The 27,311-nt window shown below is 49.7% G+C and overlaps 1 protein-coding gene across 1 annotated transcript in view; it reads left to right on the plus strand.

Moving 5' to 3' along the window:
• The window catches only part of ALDH2 (aldehyde dehydrogenase 2 family member), a 38,187-nt gene that overhangs the window by 2,687 nt on the left and 8,189 nt on the right, over positions 1-27,311 (plus strand). Inside the window, exons 2-10 of the mRNA XM_030821412.1 lie at positions 10,326-10,430; positions 11,560-11,700; positions 13,988-14,067; positions 18,660-18,771; positions 19,271-19,399; positions 20,140-20,253; positions 20,919-21,021; positions 21,459-21,643; positions 26,958-27,122. Coding sequence (XP_030677272.1) covers positions 10,326-10,430; positions 11,560-11,700; positions 13,988-14,067; positions 18,660-18,771; positions 19,271-19,399; positions 20,140-20,253; positions 20,919-21,021; positions 21,459-21,643; positions 26,958-27,122 — 1,134 coding nt within the window. The remainder of the gene's footprint in view (positions 1-10,325; positions 10,431-11,559; positions 11,701-13,987; positions 14,068-18,659; positions 18,772-19,270; positions 19,400-20,139; positions 20,254-20,918; positions 21,022-21,458; positions 21,644-26,957; positions 27,123-27,311) is intronic.

Consider the following 27,311-nt stretch of genomic DNA (forward strand, 5'->3'; position numbering starts at 1 on the left):
AGGTTAGTGTGAGCTGAGATCGTGCCACTGCACTCCAGCCTGGGCAACGGAGCGAAACTCTGCCTCAAAAACAACAACAACAACAACAACAAAAACTTAATACCCCATGAGCAGATATTAAAAGAAAAAAGAAAAAATATAATGGTCCCCTGATGTGCCACCCCTGCAGATAATCACTGTTAACAGTGTATCTGAAGCAGAAATTTGCTTTTTCTTGTTTGCCTGGGAGATTCTTACAGAATGAGCCAAAACCTGTGTTTTGGAGTGACTTCGTGCTGACTGAATCTCCCTGTTGATTGTACAGGTTGACGACTTCTTTAGGAGTTTTCTTTGTTTTTGTTTTTGAGATGGAGTCTCACTCTGTCGCCCAGGCTGGAGTGCAGTGGCACGATCACGGCTCACTGCAACCTCCGCCTCCCGGGTTCAAGCGATTCTCTTGCCTCAGCCTCCTGAGTAGCTGGGATTACAGGTGCCGCCACCATGCCCAGCTAACTTTGTATTTTTAGTAGAGTTGGGGTTTCACCATGTTGGCCAGGCTAGTCTCAAACTCCTGACCTTGTGATCCACCTGCCTTGGCCTCCCAAAGTGCTGGGATTACAGGTGTGAGCCACCACACCCAGCCTGGTTTTTTTGGTTTTTTTTGTTTTTTTTTTTTTTTTTGAGACAGGGTCTTGCTCTGTTGCCCAGGCTGGAGTGCAGTGGCATGATCTTAACTCACTGCAACCTCAAACTCTTGGGCTGAAGCGATCCTCCTGCCTCAGCCACTAGAGGCACTGGGATTACAGGCATGGGCCACCACGTCCAGCTAGGAGTTTTAAGAGCCTCTATAGAAATAGATTTAGGTGGCCAGCCATGGCGGCTCACGTCCTGGCATGAGAGTGAGGCCTAGCGACAGAGTGAGACTCCGTCTCAAAAAAAAAAACAACAAAAAGAAATAGATTTAGGCAGGCTGGGCGTGGTGGCTCATGCCTGTAATCCCAGCACTTTGGGAGGCCGAGGTGGGCGAATCACCTCAGGTCAGGAGTTCGAGACCAGCCTGACCAATATGATGAAACCCCGTCTCTACTAAAAATACAAAAATTAGCTGGTGTGGTGGCATGTGCCTGTAATCCTAGCTACCTGGGAGGCTGAGACAGGAGAAACTCTTGAACCCGGGAGGTGGAGGTTGTGGTGAGCTAAGATCACGCCATTGCACTCCAGCCTGGGAAATGAGTGAAACTCCATCTCAAAAAAAGAAGAAATAGATTTGGCAGCCCAGAGAGTCTGGGGGTGTCACTGGGCCCCACCTTGGTTACCTCTGCTTCTAATAACATGGGTTTTTTTTGTTTTGTTTTGTTTTGTTTTGTTTTGTTTGAGATGGAGTCTTGCTATGTCGCCCAGGCTGGAGTGCAGTGGCGTGATCTCGGCTCACTGCAAACTCTGCCTCGCGGATTCACGCCATTCTCCTGCCTCAGCCTCCCGAGTAGCTGGGACTACAGGCGCCCGCCACCATGCCTGGCTAATTTTTTTTGTATTTTTAGTAGAGACAGGGTTTCACCATCTTAGCCAGGATGGTCTCAATCTCCTGACTTCGTGATCCGCCTGCCTCGGCCTCCCAAAGTGCAGGGATTACAGGCGTAAGCCACCACGCCCTGCCCATGTTTTTAATCAGAGAACACAAATGGGCATTCCATACTTCCTGCCTGCCCAGAATCTGTGGGACACACTTGAGTTTCAGGTGACGGGGCTATAATAATGTTTATGTTCCTGAGGTCAAGTTGAGTTGAGAATGTACCTGTGTGGACAAGTGTATGTATCCCCTCCTCCAGTAATCATGATTATTCATCACCTATTTTCCATCAGGCCCTCTACTGAGGACTTCTACCTGCATTTCACCCTTCATCCTACCCGCAACTCTATAAGCCTGGTAGTATTGCTGTCCCGTCTTGCAGGTGAGGAAACTGAGGCTCAGGGAGGTCAAGTTCACATTAAGTGTAACTAAGGGCATGTGTGTGAAGGTTAGGCAGGGCAGAATTTGAAGCCCACTTTCAAACTTATAACTTAATATGAACTTGACCTCCCTGACTAATGATCAGATCATAAGAATGTATTAATAAACATTTAAGGGACAAACGAATAGAATTTTAAAATCAGAGAGGAGGAGCCATGTTTGTATTGTTCACTTTTGCATTCCTGGCACCTAGCACCTTGGCATAGGATCACTGTTGGGTAAATATTTATTGAATAATGAATGGTTGCCATTTACGAAACCACATTTACAGTTTTGCGCTCCAGAAGTGAGGTAAAGGGTTGCTTAATGGGAACCCAGTATTTCTACTCAAAAGGGCCTTATTGCAAAGTATTTGGAAGTTTAAAAGAGTGGGAACGTGGAGACGCATAGGGAGTGGTGAAATTGGCCCAGGGAAAGTCCATTGCAGCAAGATAGAGGTTGCCAAACCATAAGCAGAACGACAAGTTGAAACCGTGCCTGTCTGGCAACAGTCCAGAGTAGAATCGAACCTCCCATCTTTGAAGTGGTGAAAAAAGGTCCTGGGGTGGGGGAGTGGGGAGGAGGGCTGGCGTCGTCTGCCTGGGTTAGTCTTGGTTTGGGAGTGTCCTGAGCAAGCCTGGGGAGATGGCTGCCCCTTGCCTTGATCCCCAGCTAACCTGGGGTTCTGGATGATGTGTGGGGAAGAGAGAATGTGTGTGGCGTTCCGTGTTTGTCTTGAACTTTACTCCCTGGAATCTTATAATACAAGCAATGGCATCTGCTTTCCATCGGACATAATCACCTAACCGCAGATTAGCAAGTGAAAGAGCACATGCCGTTGGGATCATCCCAGGCTGCAAAACCACGCCATTAGCTTGCTCACTCTTTGGGAAAATACGGTGTTCCAGGGACGGAGATTTCCTAGGTAACATGCCCAGTTCTTTCATGCATCAAAGCTTGAACTGAAATCTTTCTAGAATGTGTCTTGCCTCCTTAAATCAGAACTACTGAACACAGTTTAGCCTTTCACTGGAGACCCTGGGCAGATGATAACCACCCATTGTCATGAGGTCTCGGGGTGGTGGCCAGAATTTCATTCTCTCCTGGCCTTGGTCTGGCCTCCGCCCCCAAGGTCCAGTTATCCTGCTCTGGGCACTGACCCTGCCCCAGCTTCTGAGCCCCTCGACCACCACAATCACCACTAAGTCTCTGCCTGGCATGGAGAACAAGATATCCAAGGTGAAGAAGGATCCTGTTACCCTCTAACTCAGTAGTTCTAATTTCTACACAGTAATCTGCCCCATGTTTGCAAAAACGCATGTGAAAGGGTTCGCCGCAGCTGTTGCTGGGATGGTGATCACTGTCCTGAAAGTGCATTTGTAGGAAATCGTTAAATAAACCATGGCCTGACCGTGCTGAGGAATGCTGTGTGGCTTAACATGAGGCAGAGCTGCCTGTGGAATAATGTCCAAGAGAAACTGAGAAAAGCAAGTTAGCAAATAGCAAGTCTATTACCCCCACTTAGAAAGGACACAGCAGTGTCCCGGTTCTCTGGTCTCCTGGGTCCTCCCAGCATCAAGTGCAGATCTGGGCACACAGCAAGTAGAATCGCAAGCCCCCCGCTCTCCCCTCACCTACACCCTGCAGCCATATCGGCCCATTCAGTTCCTCCTGTCCCCAGGCTCTTCCTAGCAGTCACCCTTCAGACTCCTCAGCTGGCCAAGCCTCCTTCCGCTTCTCACTTGCTTGGTTTTGCTTGTTTACCGCGCCCTCTCCTCACCAAGACTTCAGCTCCCAGAAGCCAGGACTTGGCTGTTGGACTCCCTGTGCTGGAGTGGCCAGGGCTGTAAGTGAAAGCTTATGGAATGCGTGGGTGAATGAATCCAACTTTTACAAAACAAAGTGAGACGTATTTATTAAAATATGTAGGAATTAGAGTTTTTTGATAGAAAATCTTTATGTTTTGCCAACAGTCTAGATTGAAAGTGTCAACTCCAGACATCACTCTGCTTCTGGAAACTATAAAGAGGAAGTGGGAGCTAGGACACCCCCCCACCCCGCCCCACCCAAGAGCGTCCGGGTTAAGTGTGTTGTGTAAGTCGAGCTTCGGGTTTCGGGTCAGGAGGTTATAAAGCATTTGGCCCAGAGTCTGCCCTGGTGTTTATTCAGGGGAACTGCTCCTCACTTGAAGCAGAACTTTGGCAGAGACTCAGTGTGAGAACAGTTCCTACCCAGTCCCCCACCGGGGAGGGAGGCCACTGAGTCTGGCTCTAGGAGAAGGGAAATGGGAAATGTAAACTGGAGGAAGTTTCCAGGGTCCTACTCGGCAGACCCAGGTGTATCTTATCAGTGGAGAAGGGAGGATGGGTTGTTGAAAATGCAGCCTGATTCAAGGGTGAAGGGTGACTGAGAACATTCTAGGCTTTGAAAGGCAAACATGCTAGGGAGTGGTCTTTCCAGGATCCTAATCTAAATCAGAGGGGCCAGCCCAGCGAGGAAGGGGTGGGGCTGGTGAGGTTTTAGCCAGACTGGCCTACCTCTCCCCTTCCTACTTCCTGATCTTTGCAAAATAAAGTTTAAAATCCAGGGCAATTTAGTATGCTTTGGTGCAGGGAACAACATAAAGAGTATATACCTGGCCCTCGCTCCTAAGAATCTTTAAGCTACGAGAGCTGCAGGATCTAGAACACTGCAGGACCCCCTGCGGGCAAGGTCCTAGCTTAGGAACTGTACACTCGTTATTGCATTTAACCTTCACTTCGGCCCCCAGAAGTATTCGATGAGGCATCTGGGAAGTGAAGGGATTTGCCCAGGGTCAAATCCGTGAGGGATGGAGTCAGAATTCAAACCCAGGCCGGGCATGGTGGCTCACAGCTGTAATCCCAGCACTTTGGGAGTCCGAGGCAGGAGGATCACTTGAGCACAGGAGTTTGGGACCAGCCTGGCCAACATGGTGAAAGCCCATCTCTACAAAAAATATAAAACCCACCTTTAAAAAAAATTCAAACCCAGATCTGTTTGGCTTTGAGGTTGGTGCTTTTTACAACATGCAGAATAAATTTTTTTTTTTTGAGACTCTGTTGCCCAGGCTGGAGTACAGTTGTGCAATCTTGGCACACTGCAACCTCCATCTCCTAGGTTCAAGCAATTCTCCTGCCTCAGCCTGTCGAGTAGCTGGGATTACAGGCAAGTGATACCACGCCCAACTAATTTTTGTATTTTCAGTAGAGACGGGGTTTCAACATGTTGTCCAGCCTGGTCTCGAACACCTGACCTCAAATGATCCACCTGCCTTGGCCTCCCAAAGTGCTGGGATTACAGGGATGAGCTACTGTGCCTGGCTCAGAATCAAAATTTGAAATCAACCTGTGTTGAGTCAGTAAGTAAACCATAAAGATGGAGATTCGGGAATCAGAATTCCAACCTCCTTGAAGGCAGACCTGGGCTATGGCTGGAGGTTGGAGTTGGAAGAACTGAGGAAAAAACACAGGCCTTGGAGTCCCAAAGACCTGGCTTCAAATCCTGGCTCTGCCTTTGCTGCTGTGTGACCTAGAGCCAAGTGACTGGACTCTTCTGTGCCCAGCATCCTCTGCTGTGAACTGGAGAGGATGAAGTTCACCTCCTAGGTTTGCTATGAGGTTTAAATGGGAACAATCCAAGTACACAGAACCGCTGGTGCGGGGCTGCTTCTTGAGGGGTAGCTAGGGAATGTTAGCCATGTCCATGACACACAGAGGGCTGAGTGGACTTCCTCCCTGGGTGGGGGAGGAAGGAGAAGCTTGGGGATAGTACAAGGCCAACCAGACCAACTTCCACCCAGCCTAGCCTGGTGCTTCTCTGTACTCTCCTAACACTGCTGACCCAAGTGCTTTGCTGTGAGGCAGTTGTGTGTGAGGCGTGAACCCTGAGCCTGTGCTGCAGGGGGAAGGAGAGAAGGATGCTCACCCAATGGCTGCAGGCTGCCTGCCCGCCCCCCACACCTGTGAGCCCCCATCTTCCAGCAGGCAGACCCGGGAACTCCCTTCTCCTCCATGGGCACCTCGAGGATGAGCTGACTTTCAGAGTCGGGGAGTAAACACCCAGGGCCTGCTGCCCAGGCACAGCATAGTCCAACTTGAACTTACGTCTGGCAGTCTCCTGGCTTTGAACCTGAGCTCTTTATTGCCACACCTGTCCCCACAATGGAAATGACCCAGCCCTCCCGTGGAAAGAAAGAAGGGTGCCATTTCCCTAAAAATTAACGATTGACTAACTAATATGAAACCACACAAGCAGGCCTCCAGAACCCCGGTTAATGTTTACCCATGTTCTTCTCTGGTGCCAAGAGCCTTTCCTGTGGGTGCACAACTGCGGATTCCACCATAGAGATTATGCGGAACAAATTTCAGCCTAGGAACATGATTCCTGCTAGGCCCTTACCTGAGCAACTCCTTCCTGGGGTACTCTGTTTCCACCCTGCCTCGTCACGGCATTGGGCATTCACACCATGCTTGGCACAGAGACTTCAGACCCTCAAACAGCTTTATAAAGGAGGCTCTAGGGTGATTCCCATCCTACAGATGAGGAAACAAAGACACGGGTGAGGTCCTTGTCCCATGTGACAAAATCAGGAGCAAAAGAGCCCATATTCGGCCAGGTGCGGTGGCTCACGCCTGTAATCCCAGCACTTTGGGAGGCCAAGGCAGGTGGATCATTTTAGGTCAGGAGTTCAAGACCAGCCTGGACAACATGGTGAAACCCCATCTCTACTAGAAATACAAAAATTAGCTGGGCATGGTGGCAGGCACCTGTAATCCCAGCTACTCGGGAGGCTGAGGCAGGAGAATCACTTGAACCTGAGAGGCAGAGGTTGCAGTGAGCCAGGATCGCTCCATTGCACTCCAGCCTGGGGGACAAGAGCCAGACTTTGTCTAAAAAAAAAAAAAAAGCCCCTCATGCCTGTAATCCCAGCACTTTGGGAGGACGAGACAGGTGGATCACAAGGTCAGGAGATTGAGACCATCCTGGCTAACTCGGTGAAACCCCATCTCTACTGAAAATACAGAAAAATTAGCCAGGTATGGTGGCAGGTGCCTATAGTCCCAGCTACTTGGGAGGCTGAGGCAGGAGAATGGTGTGAACCTGGGAGGCGGAGCTTGCAGTGAGCTGAGATTGTGCCACTGCACTCCAGCCTGGGCGACAGAATGAGACTCCGTCTCAGGAAAAAAAAAAAAAAAAGCCCATATTCGTCCAGATTCTTTTTTTTTTTTTTTTCAAGAGTCTTTTTCTGTCACCCAGGCTGGAGTGCAGTGGTGCAATCACGGCTCACTGCAGCCTCAACCTCCCAGGCTCAAGTGGTCCTCCCACCTCAGCCTCCTGAGTAGCTGGGACTATAGGCATGTAACCACACCTGGCTAATTTTTCATTTTTTGTGGAGAGAGCGTCTCACCATGTTTTACCCATGTTGGTTTCGAATTCCTGAGCTCAAGCAATCCTCCCCACTTGGCCTCCCAAAGTGTCGGGATTACAGGCGTGAGCCACTGCGCCTGGCCACCCAGATTCTTGTCTTGAACCTCTGCTCCTTTTTGTGGTTTTTTTTTTTTTTTTTTTTTTTTTTTTTTTGAGACAGGGTCTTGCTCTGTCACCCAGGCTGGAGGCAGTGGTGTGATCATGGCTCACTGCATCCTCAAACTCCCAGCCTCAAGCAAGTGATCCTTCCATCTCAGCCTCCTAAGTAGCTGGGACTACAGGCGCACGCAACCACACTTGGCTAATTTTTCATTTTTTGTGGAGATGGAGGTCTCACCATGTTACTCAGGTTAGTCTCAAATTCCTCAGCTCAAGCAATTGTCACTCCTTGGCCTCCGAAAGTGCTGGGACTACAGGTGTGAGCCACTGTGCCAGGCCAAATGTCTGCTTTTGACCAGTGAGCCTGGCCACCCCTCCCCAGCCCTGTTGTGAGCCTCGCTCCAGGCTTTGCTTGGCAGCTCAGTATTCTTTATGGTCCAACACTCTGGCCCAGAGTGACCACGGATGTCTCACTGGAGTTCTAGGCCAGGGCCAGGGCCAGGACATGCAGGGATGCTGGGGCCAAAGGGACTCCCAAGGAAGGCAGGCAGAGAGCAAATGTCTTTGCCTTCATGTCACCTGTAGCCTTTGCCCCAGCACTGGCGAGGTGACCATGGACCCTGCCAAGAGACTGGTTTACCAAGCCCGAAAGAAACAGCTTGCTGGGAGATGTCTTCTCTGCGCTCCCCAAGACCATCGCCCAGAGCCTGGAAAGCAGAGGGCGAACTCTGGCACTTTATTTATGTATTTATTTTTATTTTTATTTTTTGAGATGGAGTTTCACTCTTGTTGCCCAGGCTGGAGTGCAATGGCGTGATCTTGGTTCACTGCAACCTCTGCCTCCCAGGTTCTAGCAATTCTCCTGCCTCAGCTTCCCAGGTTCTAGCAATTCTGCCTCAGCCTCCCAAGTAGCTGGGACTACAGGTGCCCGCCACCACACCTGGCTAATTTTTTGTATTTTTAGTAGAGATGGGGTTTCACCGTGTTGGCCAGACTGGTCTCAAACTCCGAACCTAAGGTGATCCGCCCACCCCAGCCTCCCAAAGTGCTAGGATTACAGGCACGAGCACCGCGCACAGCCTTGTACTTTAATAGGTGACTTTAGGTAATAGGTAAGGACCCTTCTTCTGAGCAAATGGAGGGGCTTTAGCTCTCTGACATTGGCCTCATGAGGAAGGAAGTCTTTCTTTCAGATGTGGCTTGGGTGGGTGATGGCCTGGTCTGAATTACATTATAGAGGCGGAACCATCCTGGGACCCACCCTCCTCCCTGACCCCGTTTTTTATCACTTCCTTTCTGGTTCACCAGTAACTCTGGCCACCTTTGCTTTTTCTCAAATCTACCAGACTTATTCCTGCCCTGGGGCCTTTGCACTTGCTATTCCATAGCCTGGATTGCTGGTCCTCCGGCTCTTCCTGTGGACCTCTCCATTTCATCATTCAGGACTCGGTCGAATGTCTGCTCCTCAGGGCGACCTGCCCCTACCACCACGGCTGGAGTTCTCTACTCCCCACCTTAGTCACCTCCTCTGGATCCTGTTCTTCCCTTCACCTTCATCTGTACAGTTTGAGGTGGCTTTCCATGTTTGATTGCCTCTTTATTTCCTGGGCACCACGAGAGCATGGTCTTGGTTGGCTTTTGGCTCTACTGTGTCCTCAGCCCTAGAACTGTGCCTGGCCCATTGCAGGTGTTCATTAAGTATTTGCTGAGTGACTGAAATAATAATCTAAGGCTGGGCATGGTGACTCACGCCTGCAATCCCAGGACCTTGGGTGGCTGAGGAGGGAGTATCGTTTGAGTCCAGCCTGGGGAACACAGAGGGACCTCGTCTCTACAAGAAATACAAAAATTAGCCAGGCGTAGTGGCATGTGCCTATGAGTCCCAGCTACTCAGGAGGCTGAGGCAGGAGGATCGTTTGAGCTTGGGAGGAAGAGGCTGCAGGGAGCCGTGATCGCGCCACTGCACTCCAGCCTAGGCAACGGAGTGAGACCCTGTCTCAAAAAAGAAAAAAAAAACAATGAAAAGAATAATTTAGTTCTCCCAACAAATTTGTGTGGGAGTGGAATAGAATGAAGGTGGTTGCAAATTGTTTGCCATTCCTTCTAGGGAGAAGGGGAGGCTCTCTCCTCAACCTGGGACTCTGGGCTGAGCCTATGACTCACTTTGACCAACAGAATTTGGTGGCAGAAATGAGGCCAAGTGACTTCTGAAGCTAGATCTTAGGAAGCCTTTCAGCTTCCACCTGGGTCTCTAGGAACACTGTCTCAGGGGAAGCCAACTGCCATGTGGGAAGTCGGACTAGCTTGAGCCAGCCATGCAGTCAGGAAGCCCAAGCAGCCATGTGGTGCCAGACGAGTAAGTGCAGAAGCCATCTTGCACATCCAGCCTCAGAGTTAGATGACTGTGGCTCCAGCTGTCCTCACACTGTAGCCACACAAGGGAACTCTGCCCAGATGAGCCCAACCAGGGGACTCTACTGTAGGAGATAAGAAATAGTTTTAAGCCACTAAGTTTTAGGGTGCTGTTACACAGCAATGGATAAGTAGAACAAGTAGGAACATTCTCATCATTTTTTAAAGAAACCAAGGCACTGAAAAGTCAAATGACTTACCCAAGATCACTTGATGGAGTGGGCATTCTGGCCTAGATTGTCTGCAAGGCCTGTGCTTTTCATTTCTAGGCTACACCACTCTGAAATTAATTCATATTTGCTTTTTCTTGTTTTTTTTTTTTTTTTTTCTTTACAATACTGGTAGTCAGTATTAGGTTGAGAGCTGGTCCTAAGAACTTCTTTCCTTCTCACTGTAGATCTTCATAAACAATGAATGGCACGATGCCGTCAGCAGGAAAACATTCCCCACCGTCAATCCGTCCACTGGAGAGGTCATCTGTCAGGTAGCTGAAGGGGACAAGGTGAGAACTGGTGACTTACCTTGGGGGAGGGATGGATTCATTTTCTATTTTATATGTTTTTGTGTGGCGAAAGCTTTACCATATATGTGTATTACTTTCACAAGTAACAGATGCCAATGAAAAATTCCGAGTAAATTATTCAATAGAAACTTGCCTGCAGACAATGGTGTTAATTCACTTAGTGTAGAACTATAGACTTGGAAGTGAATTCGGCAAATATCTAATAGAGTGTCTCCTTTCCAGACCTGGAAGTTGAAGGTCAGAGATGGAAACCTTGTTGGGTAGAATTTGGGTCTCCTAAGATCTAGCTCCTCTGGAGGTTTGAATTGTATAGACTGTAGGAACCAATCGAAACTGATAATATTATGTTTAAAATTTTTTAATTAGACTCTTAGTAAAAATACTTTGTGTTTTTGGCCGGGCGCAGTGGCTCAGGCCTGTAATCCCAGCACTTTGGGAGGCTGAGGTGGGAGGATCACTTGAGCCCAGGAATTTGAGACCAGCCTGGGGAAACATAGTGAGATACCATCTCTAAAGTAAACAAAGAAACAAGTAAATAATTTAAAAATAAGAAAATACAGGCCAGGCGCGGTGGCTCACGCCTGTAATCCCAGCACTTTGGGAGGCCGAGGCAGGCGGATCATGAGGTCAGGAGTTTGAAACCAGCCTGACCAACATGGTGAAACCCCGTCTCTACTAAAAATACAAAAATTAGCCGGGTGTGTTGGCGTCTGCCTGTAATCCCAGCTACTCAGGAGGCTGAGGCAGGAGAATTGCTTGAACCCGGGAGGCGGAGGTTGTAGTGAGCCGAGATTGCGCCACTACACTCCAGCCTGGGCGACAGAGCGAGACTTTGTCTCAAAAAAGAAAAAAAAGAAAATACAGAAATTATCCGGATTCTCATTCCCACCAGGACTTCATGAAAGGAGGGGACGTTCATGTTATTCAACCCCATTGCTGAAGTCTGGTGCTCATCAGGGCTCTGCCGGGCTAGGAGCATTGTTTATGGGGCAGGTTTTCTGTGCAGCGATGTGCTGATGACCTTCTGGATGTGTTTGTATTCGGAGCTGGTTATTACTGAGAAGGCCTGAGTTTTCCAGGAAGGCTTGAGTTTTCCTGTGTTTTCTAGGAAGATGTGGACAAGGCAGTGAAGGCCGCCCGGGCTGCCTTCCAGCTGGGCTCACCTTGGCGCCGCATGGACGCATCACACAGGGGCCGGCTGCTGAACCGCCTGGCCGATCTGATCGAGCGGGACCGGACCTACCTGGCGGTGAGTCCTCAGCCCTTCTCCCCCTCAGATCCCACGTGGCGAATGGGCTCGCAGCATCCTGTGAACAGCCAGGAACCAAGCATCCTGTGAACAGCCAGGGGCCACACATCTGACATGGGACTGATGGGAATGGCGTAGGATGGACACCTTTAGGGGGCACCTCTGTACTAACCAGAGGAGCCCTTTCAGTGTCTTCTTTGTTTTTTTGTTTTGTTTTGCTTTTTTGAGATGGAGTCTCACTGTCGCCCAGGCTGGAGTGCAGTGGTGACATCTCGGCTCACTGCAACCTCCACCTCCTGGGTTCAAGTGATTCTCCTGCCTCAGCCTCCTAAGTAGCTGGGATTACAGGCACAAGCCACCATGCCCAGCTAATTTGTGTATTTTTAGTAGAGACAGGGCTTCACCATGTTGGCCAGGCTGGTCTCCAACTCCTGGGCTCAAGTGATCCACCTGCCTCAGCCTCCCAAAGTGCTGGGATTACAGGCATGAGCCACCACACCCGGCCTTAGTGTCTCCTTTGATGCGGCGGGTTTGGCTAAGCAAGAAGGATCTGGAGGAGGGGAGAGGAGCTGTGTCAGGGAGGCCTTCCCAGGAGAGAGACCCCTGGGAATGGACACCTCTCCCTGGGCCCCTCCATGGTGGGCCTTCTCCCTGGCTCAAGAGGAGAAGAAACCAGGAGGCAATCTCCTCTGAGCCACCATTGATTCTTCACACAGAAGCCAGAGCAAACCTTCCAGAAGGTAGATTATACATGGCACTGTGCTCTTTTTTTTTTTTTGAGACGGAGTCTCACTCTGTCACCCAGGCTGGAGTGCAGTGGTGCAATCCCGGCTCACTGCAAGCTCCGCCTCCCGGGTTCACGCCATTCTCCTGCCTCAGCCTCTCCGAGTAGCTGGGACTACAGGCGCCCGCCACCACGCCCGGCTAATTTTTTTGTATTTTTAGTAGAGACAGGGTTTCACCGTGGTCTCGATCTCCTGACCTTGTGATCTGCCCACCTCAGCCTCCCAAAGTGCTGGGATTACAAACGTGAGCCACCGCGCCCGGCCTGGCACTCTGCTCTTATCCCTGCATGGCATGCAGTATCCTGAGGATAAAATCCTCAACATTTTCTGTAAGACCCAGCCTGCAACATGGCAAGATCCTGTCTGTACAAAAAGTTAAAAAACTAGCGGAGTATGGTGGTATATGCCTGTAGTCCTAGCTACATGGGAGGCTGAGGCAGGAGGATTGCTTGAGTCCAGGAGCTCAAGGCTGCAGTGAGCTGTGGTGGCGCCACTGCGCTCCAGCCTGGGCAACAGAGTCAGATCCTATCTCAAAAAAAAAATGACCCAGCCTGTTCTAGTTCCATCATCTGAGTCATGCTGCACTGCAGTCCTCACACTCACATGTGCTCCTGAGCCTGGGCTCCCATGCTTGATGGCCAAGCCTCTTTGAGCATCAGCACTTGCACCTGCCTGGGATGCTCTTCACCCTGCTGCCATCGTACCACCCCCTTTGCCCAGTTGCCCCCTACATATCATTTAGGTTCTAGCCTAAAGGGCTCATCTCTGGCTGATGTTTCTAGATAGGGCTGGGCAGCCTGGCTCCCTGCTTTCTATTTTTTAGCACTTTTTTTTTTATTATTTTTTTTTGAGATGGAGTCTCACTCTTCACCCAGGCTGGAGTGCAGTGGCATGATCTCGGCTCACTGCAACCTTTACCTCCCGAGTTCAAGCAATTCTCCTGCCTCAGCCTCCCCACTAGCTGGGATTACAGGTGTGCACCACCACGCCCAGCTAATTTTGTATTTTTGATAAAGTCAGGGTTTCACTGTGTTGGCGAGGCTGGTCTCAAACACCTGACCTCAGGTGATCCACCCGCCTCGGCCTCCCAAAGTGCTGGGATTATAGGTGCGAGTCACAATGTCCAGCCTCTAGCACTCTTAACACATGTGACTGAGGACTTGTGTCATTATGCACGGTCTCTTTGCTCTGTAAGTTCCACGCTGGTCTCCATCCCAACACCTGGATATGGTAGAGAGCAGAAGCTAAAAGAGTGTGTTTGTGAAATCACTGAGTGAGAAGTTGGTGCCTCATCCCGCCTGGCCCCCTTCCTCCTCCTCCCTGCCTTTGGAGAGACCATGTCAATAGTCCAGAGATGCCAGTGATATTTGGCAGCACAAAGGGGACTCTCACCCTGGGCTTGCACCAGCCCTTCTCAGTCCCAGCCTTGGCGCCCTCTGTCAGCCCTTTGTTTTCCTCTCATTCCTGCACCCACATCTCTGCTGACCTTGTTTTCTTCTCAGGCCTTGGAGACCCTGGACAATGGCAAGCCCTATGTTATCTCCTACCTGGTGGATTTGGACATGGTCCTCAAATGTCTCCGGTATGGGCTCAGCTTTCCTGTTCTTTGTTCTGGCAGGGGAAAAGGGGAGGCGACATTGTTAGGAGGTAAAAATTAAATTACAAAAATTCCAAAGGGGCAGGGCGTGGTATCTCATGCCTATAATCCTAGCACTTTGGGAGGCTGAGCCAGGTGGATTATGTGAGGTCAAGAGTTTGAAACCAGCCTGGCCAACATGATGAAACCCCATCTCTACTAAAAATATAAAAATTAGCTGAGCATGGTGGCACACACCTGTAATACCAGCTACTCAGGAGGCTAAGGTAGAAGAATCTCTTGATCCCTGGAAGTGGAGTCACAGTGAGAGAAGATGATGCCACTGCACTCCAGCCTGGGTGACAGAGTGAGACTCTGTCTCAAAAACAAAAACGAAAAACAAATAAATTACAAAACTTCAAAAGGATCACAGGAGTCAGAGAAGCCTACTCCATTTAGACTCCGGCTCATGGGAAAATCCTTCAATATCACAAATTGTGACTCAGTCATAAATGCTTTATTTTGTTCTTGAGTCACTTTTGGTACTTTCTGTGTCACTTGGAACTTGTCCATTTTATCGAGGTTATCTAATTTGTTGGTATACAATTGTTCACGGTATTCTCTTATAATCCTTTTTATCTCTGTAAGATCTGTAGTGATGTCTTCATTTTCAGTTTTACTTATTTGGGTCTTCTCTCTGTTTCTTAGCCTAGCTAAAGTTTGTCTATTTCGTGAATGTTTTCAAAGAACCAAACTTTTGGTTTTGTTTATTTTATTGTTTTTCTATTCAAGAAAATACTCTCTGTTTCAGTCTTTATTATTTTGTCTATCTCTGTTTCAGTCTTTATTATTTCCTTCCTTTTACTAGCTCTGGGTTTAGTTTAATGAAAAATGTTTTATTGATTGATTGATTTATTATTATTATTATTACTTTTTGAGACAGAGTCTTGCTCTGTCGCCCAGGCTGGAGTGCAGTGGCGCGATCTCCGCTCACTGCAAACTCCGCCTCCCGGGTTCACGCCATTCTCCTGCCTCAGCCTCCTGAGTAGCTGGGACTACAGGCGCCCGCCACCATGCCCGGCTAATGTTTTGTATTTTTAGTAGAGATGGGGTTTCACCGTGTTAGCCAGGATGGTCTCCATCTCCTGACCTAGTGATCCACCTTCCTTGGACACCCAAAGTGCTGGGATTACAGGAGTGAGTCACTGCACCCGGCCGATTGATTGATAATTTTAATTTTTTTTTTTGAGGCAGGGTCTCACTCTTGCCCAGGCTGGAGTGCAGTGGCACAATCATAGTTGACTGCAGCATTGACCTTCTGGGCTCAAGCAATCTTCCCACCTCAGCCTCCTAAGTAGCTGGGACCACAGGCGTGCACCACCACGCCTGGATACTTTTTAAATTTTTTGTATAGACGGGGGTCTTACTATGTTGCCCAGGCTAGTTTTGGACTCCTGGGCTCAAGCGATCTTCCCACCTTGGCCTCCCAAAGTGCTGGGATTACAGGCACAAGTTACTATGCCCAACAACCATAAACATTTCAATGACCAAGGAACAAGAGCTTTGTTAGAGCCCTTGTGTTGGAGCTGCCAGAAATTCACTGAGGCTGGGCGCAGTGGCTCACACCTATAATCCCAGCACTTTGGGAGGCTGAGGTGGGTGGATCATTTGAGGTCAGGAGTCCAAGAGCAGCCTGGCGAACATGGTGAAACCCCATCTCTACTAAATATACAAAAATTAACCAGGCAGTAGTGGCACATGCCTGTAGTCCCAGCTACTCAGGAGGCTGAGGCACGAGAATCACTTGAACCCAGGAGGTGGAGGTTACAGTGAGCCGAGATCATGCCATTGCACTCCAGTCTGGGTGACAGACTGAGACTCCATCTCAAAAAAAAAAGAAATTCAGTGTAACCCAACTTAGACGATAGAGTCAAGGGGTCTCTAATGGAAAAGGCCATTGAGTCTCACTCACCTCCCTGCTTGCTTCATTCTCCTCAGCGACACTGGCTTTGAGGGCCAGGTTTTTGTTTTGTTTTGTTTTGTTTTTTGAGACAGAGTCTTGCTCTTTTGCCCAGGCTGGAGTGCAGTGGCACGATCTCGGCTCACTGCAAGCTCCGCCTCCCAGGTTCACGCCATTCTTCTGCCTCGGCCTCCCAAGTAGCTGGGACTACAGGCGCCCGCCACCACACCCGGCTAATTTTTTGTATTTTTAGTAGAGATGGGGTTTCACCGTGTTAGCCAGGATGGTCTCGATCTCCTGACCTCGTGATCCACCCGCCTCAGCCTCCCAAAGTGCTTGGATTACAGGCGTGAGCCACCGTGCCCGGCCGAGGGCCAGTTTTTATGTTGAGACCTGGTAGCCCACACCACCTGTTCTTGCACCTCCATGCCTGATTCCAGCCAGGCTAAGCTGTCATCTTTTAGTTGTAATGCCATATTCCTGAGGGAGGACCCTGAGTGGCTGGCCTTGGTTCTGACCAGCTGTGGCCAAGGGTAGACAGATCATTTGTGTACATAGCGGCTGCCTCCCTATGACATATAAACAGAGATGGTGGGGAGGAAGCAGTGCCATAAGAGTAGAGGCTGGACAAGAAAACAGTTGGGCCAGGCGCGGTGGCTCATGCCTGTAATCCCAGCACTTTGGGAGGCCAAGGCGTGTGGATCACCTGAGGTCAAGAGTTCGAGACCAGCCTGGCCAACATGATGAAACCCCATCTCTACTAAAAATACAAAACTTAGACGGGCGTGGTGGCGGGCACGCTACTTGTAAGTCTGAGGCAGGAGAATCGCTTGAACCTGGGAGGCGGAGGTTGCAGTGATCTATTGCGCCACTGCACTCCAGCCTGGGGGACAAGCGATAGACTTTGTCTTACAAAAAAAAAAAAAAAAAAGAAAACAGTCGGTATCCTTCACAACAGGCGCACATAGCCAGTGCAATCACGCCTCCCCAGGGACACTGGGCGATGTCCAGAGACATTTTTGGCAGCCTGGACTGTGAGGGGAAGGGTACTACTGGCATCTAGTGGATAGAAGTCAGAGATGCTGCTCAGCATCGTACAATGTCCAGGACAGTCCCACAACAAAGAATTCTCCAGCCCCAAATGTCAGCAGTGCCAAGGCTGCAAAACTCTCTCTGCAAGGACACCCCAGAGAGAGCAGCCTGGTACATCCCAGTTGGGGCCAAACGCTTTCCTGAATTTTGGGATTTTGCTTTTGTGCTGATGAAATAACTTCTGGGGCTTGCAAAACACGTCATGTAGACTGCGTTTGTATAGATCTGGGGGAGGGAAGGTGCAATGCCTGGGCTTGCATAGATTGGCAACCCCCTAGCTAGCTTTCTTCCAGGGTCACAAACCCGTGTTCAAACCCAAGTCACTAGCCAGGTGCTAATGGCTCGAGCCTGTAATCCCAGCACTTTGGGAGGTCAAGGCAGGAGGATCACTCGAGCTCAGGAGTTTGAGAGCAGCCTGGGCAACATAGGGAGACCCGCATCTCTACAAAAAATTTGAAAACATTAGCCAGGCATGGTGACATGTGCCTGTCGTCTCAGCTACTCAGGAGGCTAAGGTGAGAGGATCACTTGAGCCCAGGAGGTCAAGGCTGCAGTGAGTTATGATCGTGCCACTGCACTGCAGCCTGGGCAACTGAGCAAGACCCTGTTTCTTTCTTTTTCTTTTTTTCTTTTCTTTTTCTTTTTTTTTGAGACAGAGTCTCGGTCTGTCGCCCGGGCTGGAGTACAGTGGTGTGATCTCGGCTCACTGCAACCTCCGCCTCCCAGGTTCAAGCGATTCTTCTGCCTCAGCCTCCCAAGGTGCTGGGATTACAGGCGCCAGCCACCACGCCCGGCTAATTTTTTGTATTTTTAGTAGAGATGGGGTTTCACCACCTTGGCCAGGCTGGTCTTGAACTCCTGACCTCGTCATCTGCTCACCTAGGCCTCCCAAAGTGCTGGGATTACAAGTGTGAGCCACCATGCCCAGCAAGACCCTGTTTCTTAAAAAAAAAACAAAGAAGGTCAGGCATGGTGGCTCACACTTGTAATCCCAGCACTTTGGGAGGCCGAGGCGGGTATCACGAGGTCAGGAGTTCGAGACCAATCTGGCCAAGGTGGTGAAACCCTGTCTCTACTAAAAATACAAAAAATTAGCCAGGCATAGTGGCAGGTGCCTGTAATCCCAGCTACTCGGGAGGCTGAGGTAGAGAATCGCTTGAACCTGGGAGGCGGAGGTTGCAGTGAGCCGAGATCACACCACTGCACTCCATCCTGGGTGACAGAGCGAGACTCTGTCTCAAAAGAAAGAAAAGAAAGAAAGAAAAAAATTCTAATTCCTGGGCATGAGCCCCAGAGAGTGGGATTGAGTAGATTGGAAGTGGGATCTGGTGTTTTTTACAAGAACCCCAGGCGATTCTGAGGCTTAAGGGTTAGCTACCTAGATTACTGTGAGCTTCGCAGTCACTTGTCTTTCTCTGAATAAGCCAAAAGCAAGGGCAGTTTTCAGAAAGACTCAGCTGGACCAGTTTGAGTCTTCTCTTTCTGCCAGGGTTTGCAGGGGTCCCTGACAATCATTGATTTGAGCTTGAGCGTTTCTTTTTTAAAGGTATTATGCCGGCTGGGCTGATAAGTACCACGGGAAAACCATTCCCATTGACGGAGACTTCTTCAGCTACACACGCCATGAACCCGTGGGGGTGTGCGGGCAGATTATTCCGGTGAGTCCAGCCTCCCTGGAGTTTCTTCAGGGTGCCCTGAGATTTGGCAGTCTGCCAGGCTAATTGCAGAGGTTCTGGGGTGGTGTTGGAAGGCAGCCTGGGTGGCAGGTAAGAAGATGGGCTCTGACAAAGCCAATCTGGTTTGAGTCTCAGCCCTGCCACTCGTGAATTCTGTAACCTTGGGCAAGTCACTTATCCCCCAAGCCTCAGTTTCCCCGTCTGAAAAGTGGAAGTGGGCATAGTGCCTGTCTTAGGGAGGTAATTAGGGCTTAGCATGGTGTCATGGACGTAAAAACACGGATAAATGTGAGTCTGTCATCCTTGTGCACCGCCTGCCTCGTCCATCCATCTTAAAACCACGATGGATGGCGTTAGGGGAGGAAACGCAGGGTTCAGAGAACTCGGTGCTGCTTCTGCCCTCTGGGGTTGCCACCTTCTGCTACCCAGTGTAGTTCTCTGAGGAAGCTTGGATTTCAACAGCAGCTGCTATTTGTTGCAGTGGAATTTCCCACTCCTGATGCAAGCATGGAAGCTGGGCCCAGCCTTGGCGACTGGAAACGTGGTTGTGATGAAAGTAGCTGAGCAGACGCCCCTCACCGCCCTCTATGTGGCCAACTTGATCAAGGAGGTACGTGGCTTGTCCCGGTCTTAACCTCTAAATGCCCTTGTTGAGGCTTGTTCTAAAGGAGTTCTGAGGAGGGTCTCAGGGGTCCCTAAACAGGGAGGCGTGTTTGTGGAGCCCCCATCATCATGTGAACCAGAGTGGCTCCCTCTTAGCTTTTTTCCACATTGGACTTCACCGCAAGATCCCCTTTGAAGAATTAAAAATATTGCTGTAGGCCAGGCTCGGTGGCTCACACCTAATCCCAGCACTTTGGGAGGCCAAAGCAGGAGGATTGCTTGAGTCCAGGAGTTTGAGACCAGCCTGGGCAACACAGCAAGACCCCGTCTCTACAAAAAATTAAAAATTAGCTGGGTGGCACGCACCTGTAGTCCAAACTGCTTGGGAGGTTAAGGCAGGAGGATCACTTGAGCCCAGGAGTTTGAGGCTGCAGTGAGCTGTGATCACAACATTGCACTCCAGCCTGGGTGCCAGAGAGAGACTCGGTCTCAAAAAACAAACAAAACCCACTGTTGTTCTAAGTGAATGCTGTCAGGGGAGGGGCAAAGACACAGGGAACCCCAGCGAACAGGCTTCTTCTCCGTCCCATTTAGAATTCCCATGTAGTGCCCCATACAACTAGCTTCTGACCACATGTGTCCTTGGCAGACTGTCCCACCCTCTCTGAGAAAGGATGCATCTTCCCCTGGTGGAGCCCTTCAGAATAGGAGGGTGACTCCCAGTGTCCCCTGGCTGTTTGCTCACAGGCCGGCTTTCCCCCTGGTGTGGTCAACATTGTGCCTGGATTTGGCCCCACGGCTGGGGCCGCCATTGCCTCCCATGAGGATGTGGACAAAGTGGCATTCACAGGCTCCACCGAGGTAAGGTGACCCTGGCCTCAAGCTTGCAGCCTCCTTGGCCCAGGCTCCCCCTGTCCTCAGTGGACGACATGCTCAAGGTGAGCTCCTGGGTGTCAAGTGGAGGTCTCTTCCTCCAGGACTTGCCCTCTGCAGAGCTCAGGCGAGGACCCTGTAGTTACCAGGAGGGGTGGGCAGGGTTGAGCCCTTTGTGGTCTGGTTGCCACACTAGCTGCCCTTGGGAGGGGCCAGTGTCCCATGTGGACTAAGGAGGCCAGGCCTAGCCAGACTCCACACAGCCCAGAGCTGACCGCTTGCCCCAAATCAGAGCACCTTGGCCAGGCCAGACTCCTTGACCAGGACTACCACGGTGGTTAAAAATTAGCCCTGTGTGGTGGTGTGTGCGTGTGGCCCCAGCTACTCAGAAGGCCGAGGCAGGAGGGTTGCCAGAGCCTGAGAGGTCAAGGCTTCAGTGAGCTGAGATCACGCCACTGTACTCCAGCCTAGGTGACAGAGCGAGACCCTGTCTAAAAGAAAAAAAAAAGTGAATGTCTATTTGGTGAAATTCTCTAGGTCTCTCATGGTCCAGTTGCTCGCTCAAGCCGTGGGGGACTCTGTTCTGTGTCTATAGAGTGCTAGACTCTTTCTCCCTGCACTGAGAGCTCGTTCCTGTCTCTCTGTCCCCACAGATTGGCCGCGTAATCCAGGTTGCTGCTGGGAGCAGCAACCTCAAGAGAGTGACCCTGGAGCTGGGGGGGAAGAGCCCCAACATCATCATGTCAGATGCCGATAGTGAGTTCCCAGCTGGAGGAGGCCTGGCCTTGAAGGCAGTCCTGGCCGCCTGGGTTGTGGCTCCAGCCGATCCTGTCGCCCCCAGTGCCCAATGGCATTGGTTGCTGTCCCTTGGGCCTCGGGATAAGACGCCAGCGCAGGGCCTGTGTGGCCTGGCCTTGGCCTGTCCCCAGCCTCTCCCTGGCTGCTCTCTGCATCATCAGGCTAGGCCACGCCCCTGCTATCTGACTCATCCGCTCGCCGCCATCACGCCCTTTGTCCTGGTTGGCAGTGGGCTCCCAGATCGCCCCTCTTCTCCTTGTATCTGTCTCTGGCACCCAGCAGGCATCAACCCTGACAGTGGTGGGAACAGGCTCCATTGGGCAGGCAGCCACCGGGGCCAGGGTCCTCCTCCTCTTCTCACTGTTACCTTTCTGTCCCCTGTCCATTTCCCTCAGTGGATTGGGCCGTGGAACAGGCCCACTTCGCCCTGTTCTTCAACCAGGGCCAGTGCTGCTGTGCCGGCTCCCGGACCTTCGTGCAGGAGGACATCTATGATGAGTTTGTGGAGCGGAGCGTTGCCCGGGCCAAGTCCCGAGTGGTTGGGAACCCCTTTGATAGCAAGACCGAGCAGGGGCCGCAGGTGAGCCAGGCAGTGCAGCAGGGTCTGGGTGTCCAGAGCCAGCATGAGAAGCAGAGAGGGCATCGGGCTCAGATCAGTTGGGACTGGGTTCAGGTCTCAGCTCTACCACACAGCAGCTGTGTACCTTTGGGAAGCTATGTTCCCTCCCTCAGCCTTCATTTCCCCATCTCGAGCCCTGCCCTGCCTCATTCACGGGGTGGCTGTGATGTGGAAATTAATCCTGGGAAGCACTTTGTAAATTGCATATATGTAACAAATACCAGGAGTGTCTGCAAAAGGGAGTGTGTGTTTCCAAGACCTTGGTCATCAGTAGAAATGTATCCACCAGAAGATACACAGCCCTGTGAACCTTGGTATGGTCTGAGAGCCATGGTATGGCTGGTGTAGGGACTTTATTTCACTTCATGTTTTGAGCTGTTTGATTTTATTTATTTATTTATTTACCTATTTATATTTTAGAGACAAGGTCTCTGTTGACCAGGCTGGAGTGTAGTGGTGCAATCATACCTCACCTCAGCTTTGAACTCCTGGGCTCAAGCAGTCCTCCTGCCTTTGCCTCTCAAAGTGCTGGGATTACAGACATTAACCACCACGCCTGGCCTGGATTTTACTTTTGAGCAGTTGTAGGTTTATAGAAAAATAGAGCTGAACGTACAGAGAGTGCCCATATATTACTTTGCACCTCCCTGTTCCCCCAGTTTCCCCTTTATTCACATCCTGCACGAGTGTGGTTCATCTGTTAGTATTGATGAGCCAATACTGGTACCTTATTATTAACTTAAGTCTGTAGTGTATATTTGAGTTTTTTTTTTGGAGACAGAGTCTTGTTCTGTCGCCCAGGCCTGCAGTGCAGTGACGCGATCTCGACTCATGCCACCCGGGTTCAAGCAATTCTTGTGCCTCAGCCTCCTGAGTAGCTGGGACTACAGGTGCACACCACCACGCCTGGCTAATTTTTTCTATTTTAGTAGAGACAGGGTTTCACTCTGTTGCCCAGGCTGGGCTCGAACTCCTGAGCTCAGGCAATCTGCCATCAGGCACCCAGCCTTGGGGTCATTTTTTGTGTTGTTGTACTTACTATGGGCCTAGACAAATGTATCATAATATGTATGATACCATCATTCTAGTATCATGTAAATATATTTGTGCCCCGAAACCCCCGTCCTCCACCTATTCTTCCCTCTCTTCCTCCCCTGAGCCCTGGCAGGCAACCACTGATTTTTTTTTTTTTTTTTTTTTTTTTTTTTTGAGACAGAGTCTCGCTGCATCACCAGGCTGGAGTGCAGTGGTGAGATCTCGGCTTACTGCAACCTGTACCTTCTGGGTTCAAGCGATTCTCCTGCCCCAGTCTCCTGAGTAGCTGGGACTTACAGGTGCATGCCACCATGCCCAGCGAATTTTTGTATTTTTAGTAGAGACAGGGTTTCACCATGTTGGCCAGGATGGCCTCAATCTCCTGACCTCGTGATCCACCCACCTCGGCCTCCCAAAGTGCTGGGATTACAGGTGTGAGCCATTGTGCCTGGCCAATCTTTTTATTGTCTCTATAGTTTTGCCTTTTTCAGATTGTCTTATACGAATCATACAGTAGGTAGCCTTCTCAGACTGGCTTCCTTCTTTTAGCAGTTTGCATTTCTGGTTCCTCAGTGGAGAGTCACAGCCATGTCTGAGGATGGACTGGCCTTGCCATGGGACAGGGTTATGTGCCCAACATCCCCCTCTTTGATTTTTTTTTAGAGACAGGGTCTTGTTCTGTTGCCCAGGCTGGAATGCAGTGGTGTGATCATGGCTCACTGCAGCCTCAACCTCTTGGCCTCAAGTGATCCTCCTGCTTCAGCCTCCCAAGTAGCTGGGACTACAGGCACACGTCACCACACCTGGCTAATATTCATACTTTTTGTAGAGATGAGGTCTTGCTATGTTACCCAGGCTGGTCTTGAATTGCTGGGCTCAAGCAGTCCTCCCACCTCAGCCTCCCAAAGTCCTGGGATTGCAGGTGTGAGCCACTGTGCCTGGCCTTCAACATCTCTATCTTTAATAGCTTTATTGAGATATAATTCATGTAGCATAAAATGCACCATTTTAGTGTACGATTCAGTGATTTTTAGTATATTCACAACATTGTGCAACCATCACCACTAATTCTATAATATTGTCATTACCTCCCCTAAATATCCTGTACCCATTAGCAGTCACTCCCCATTCCTCCCCCCACCAGGCCCAGGCAACCAACAATCTATGTTCTGCCTGTAGATTTATCTATTGTGGACATTTTATACAAATGGAATCCTACACTACATGGTTCTTTGTGTCTGGCTTCTTCCACGTAGCCATGTTTTAAAGGTTCATCCATGTTGTAACAAGAATGTGTCAGAATATAAAAGGCCAAGTAATATTCCATTGTGTGGATAGACCACATTTTGATTTTTCCATTAATCTATTGACAGACACTTGATTGTTTCCACCTTTTGGTTACTGTGAATAGTGCAGCTAGGAACACTAACATTTCTTTCTTTCTTTTGAGACAGTCTCGCTCTGTCACCCAGGCTGGAGTGCAGTGGCACCATCTCGGCTCACTGCAACCTCCACCTCCTAGGTTCAAACAATTCTCCTGTCTCAGCCTCTTGAGTAGGTGGGACTACAAGTGCACACCACCACGCCCTGCTAATTTTTGTATTTTTAGTAGAGACGGGGTTTCACAAGATGGTCAGGCTGGTCTTGAACTCCTGACCTCAGGTGATCCATCTGCCTTGGCCTCCCAAAGTGCTGAGATTACAGGTATGAGCCACCGCACCTGTCCTAACATTTCTTTTCTTTTTTTTTTTTTTTTTTGAGACAGAGTCTCGCTCTGTCTCCAGGCTAGAGTACAGTGGCACGATCTCGGCTCACTGCAACCTCCACCTCCTGGGTTTGAATGATTCTCCTGCCTCAGCCTCCCGAGTAGCTGAGATTACAGGTGCCCACCACCACGCCCAGCTAATTTTTTGTATCTTTAGTAGAGACGGGGTTTCACCATGTTGGCCAGGCTGGTCTTGAACTCCTGACCTCGTGATCCGCCCACCTCAGCCTCCCAAAGTGCTGAGATTACAGGCATGAGCCACTGCACCCGTCCTAACATTTCTTTTTGTCTCATTTCTCTTTGTGGCTAATTATTAAGGTAATATAAACTTGCATTAATAATTTTAATGAGAAAGTGTTTAGGCTATATGTGGCAACTCACATCTGTAACCCCAACACTTTGGGAGGCTGAGGCAGGAGAATCTCTTGAGCCCAGGATTTCAAGATCAGCCTGGGCACTACAGCAAGACCTCATCTCTACTAAAAAAAAAAAAAAATGCAAATCATGACCAGCCTGTCCAACATGGTGAAACCTCATCTCTACTAAAAATACAAAAACTATTCAGGCATGGTGGTGGGCGCCCATAATCCCAGCTACTCGGGAGGCTGAGGCAGGAGAATCACTTGAACCTGGGAGGCAGAGGTTGTGGTGAGCCAAAATCGCGCCACTGCACTCCAGCCTGGGTGACAGAGTGAGACTCTGTTTCAAAAAATAAGTAATTTTTTTTTTCAAAAAAGCAAAAAAAATTAGCTAGACATAGTGATGCGTGCCTATACTCTCAGCTACTTGGGAGGCTGAGGTGGGAGCCCAGAAGGTCAAGCCTGCAGTGAGCAGTGATCACACCACTGCACTGCTGCCTGAGCGACAGAGTGAGACCCTGACTCTTTTAAAAAAAAGGTATTTAATGTAAAAAATAAGACATTGTTGCATTTCTTTTATTCTCCATCGGTAACCACACATGCACACACAGTTATGTTGTATGTTTATTTTTTTTAAAATAGGCCGGGTGTGGTGGCTAACCCCTGTAATCCTAACACTTGGGAGGGAGGCCAAGGTGAGTCAATTACTTGAGCCCAGGGGTTCGAGACTAGCCTGGGCAACATAGCAAAACTCCATCTCTACTAAAAATATAAAAATTACCCAGGTGTGTTGGCGCACACCTGTGGTCCCAGCTACTCGGGAGACTGAGGTGAGAAGATAACTGAGCTCAGGGAGGTTGAAGTTGCAGTGAGCCATGATTGTGTCACTGCTCTTCAGACTGGGCAATAGAGTGAGACCCTGTCGCCCTTCTCCCCTACCCCATAAAGGAGTATATAGTGCATATTGTTCTACAAGCTTTCCTTCTTTTTTTTTTTGAGACGAAGTCTTTGTTGCCGAAGCTGGAGTGCAGTGGCATGATCTCGGCTCACTGCAACCTCCACCTCCCTGGTTCAAGCGATTCTCCTGCCTCAGCCTCCTGAGTAACTGGGACTACAGGCACGTGCCACCATGCCAAGCTAATTTTTGTATTTTTAGTAGAGACGGGGTTTCACTGTGTTGGCCAGGCTGGTCTCGAACTCTTGACCTCATGATCGGCCTGCCTCGGCCTCCCAAAGTGCTGGGATTACAGGCGTGAGCCACTGCACCCGGCCCAAGCTTTCCTTCTTTTTACAGAATATCTTGGGCCATCTTTCTGTGTCAGTTCACAGATCTACTAGTGGCAACCGAATATATTGGATGCACCGTAATAATTTTAACCAACCCCTCTACTGATTTATACTTAGAATTGTTTCCATCTTTTGCCTTTATAAAATGCTCCCCCAGCCTGGGCAACAAGGCAAAACCCTGTCTCTACTAAAAATACAAAAATTAGCCCAGCATAGTGGCGTATGCCTATAGTCCCAGCTACTCGGAAGGCTGAGGTGGGAGGATCATTTGAGTATGGGAGATGGAGGTTGCAGTGAGTGGAGACTGCACCACTGCACTCCAGCCTGGGTGACAGAGTGAGACCCCGTCTCAAAAACAAAAATACAAAAAAAAAAAAAATACTCCCTAGTGAATATCCTTGTTCATTTCTCTTTGTGCATATGTAGAATAAATTCCTGGAAGTTAAATAGCTGGGCCAAAGGGTCTGAGCATATAATTTTTGAGCAATATTAATAAACCACTTGCTCTAAAGGCTGTATCAGCCTGTCATCCTTCTAACAGTGTATGTAACAGTCTCTTGCTATCAGTGTATTTTCTTCCTAAACTTTTTGGTAATCTTATAGTTGAAAAGTAAAAATTGATTTGATGTCCTTTTCTCTGGTAGGCTGAGGAAGCTGGGCCTTTTTTTGTGTTTTCTGTTATTGGCCCTGTGTGTTTCCTCTTCTGATCTTGCTTACTCATGACGTTGGTCCATTTCCCAGTTGTCTTGTTGCCGCATAATTCTAAGCCTGAAGCCTAGGAGAGGTCTGAATCCGATGTCTCCATAACTCTGGGTTCCTTCTCCCACAGGTGGATGAAACTCAGTTTAAGAAGATCCTCGGCTATATCAACACTGGGAAACAAGAGGGGGCGAAGCTGCTGTGTGGTGGGGGCATTGCTGCTGACCGTGGTTACTTCATCCAGCCCACCGTGTTTGGAGACGTGCAGGATGGCATGACCATCGCCAAGGAGGAGGTGAGCACCTGGGGCCGGTGCTTTGGGAACGTTCTTGGCGGGAGGTGAGGTAAACAGTTCAGCCTGGCATCCCGACGCTGTCACCCATCTGCTAGCTTGGGGCCAGATCTCGAGTTATGCCCAGAACCAGTGCCCATAACAAGTTATTCATAGTATGTATCTGATCTTGTCACTCCTCTTCAGCTTGTA

The sequence above is a fragment of the Nomascus leucogenys genome, chromosome 10 (genome assembly GCF_006542625.1).
Source record: "Nomascus leucogenys isolate Asia chromosome 10, Asia_NLE_v1, whole genome shotgun sequence".
NCBI classification, from domain to species: Eukaryota; Metazoa; Chordata; class Mammalia; order Primates; family Hylobatidae; genus Nomascus; species Nomascus leucogenys.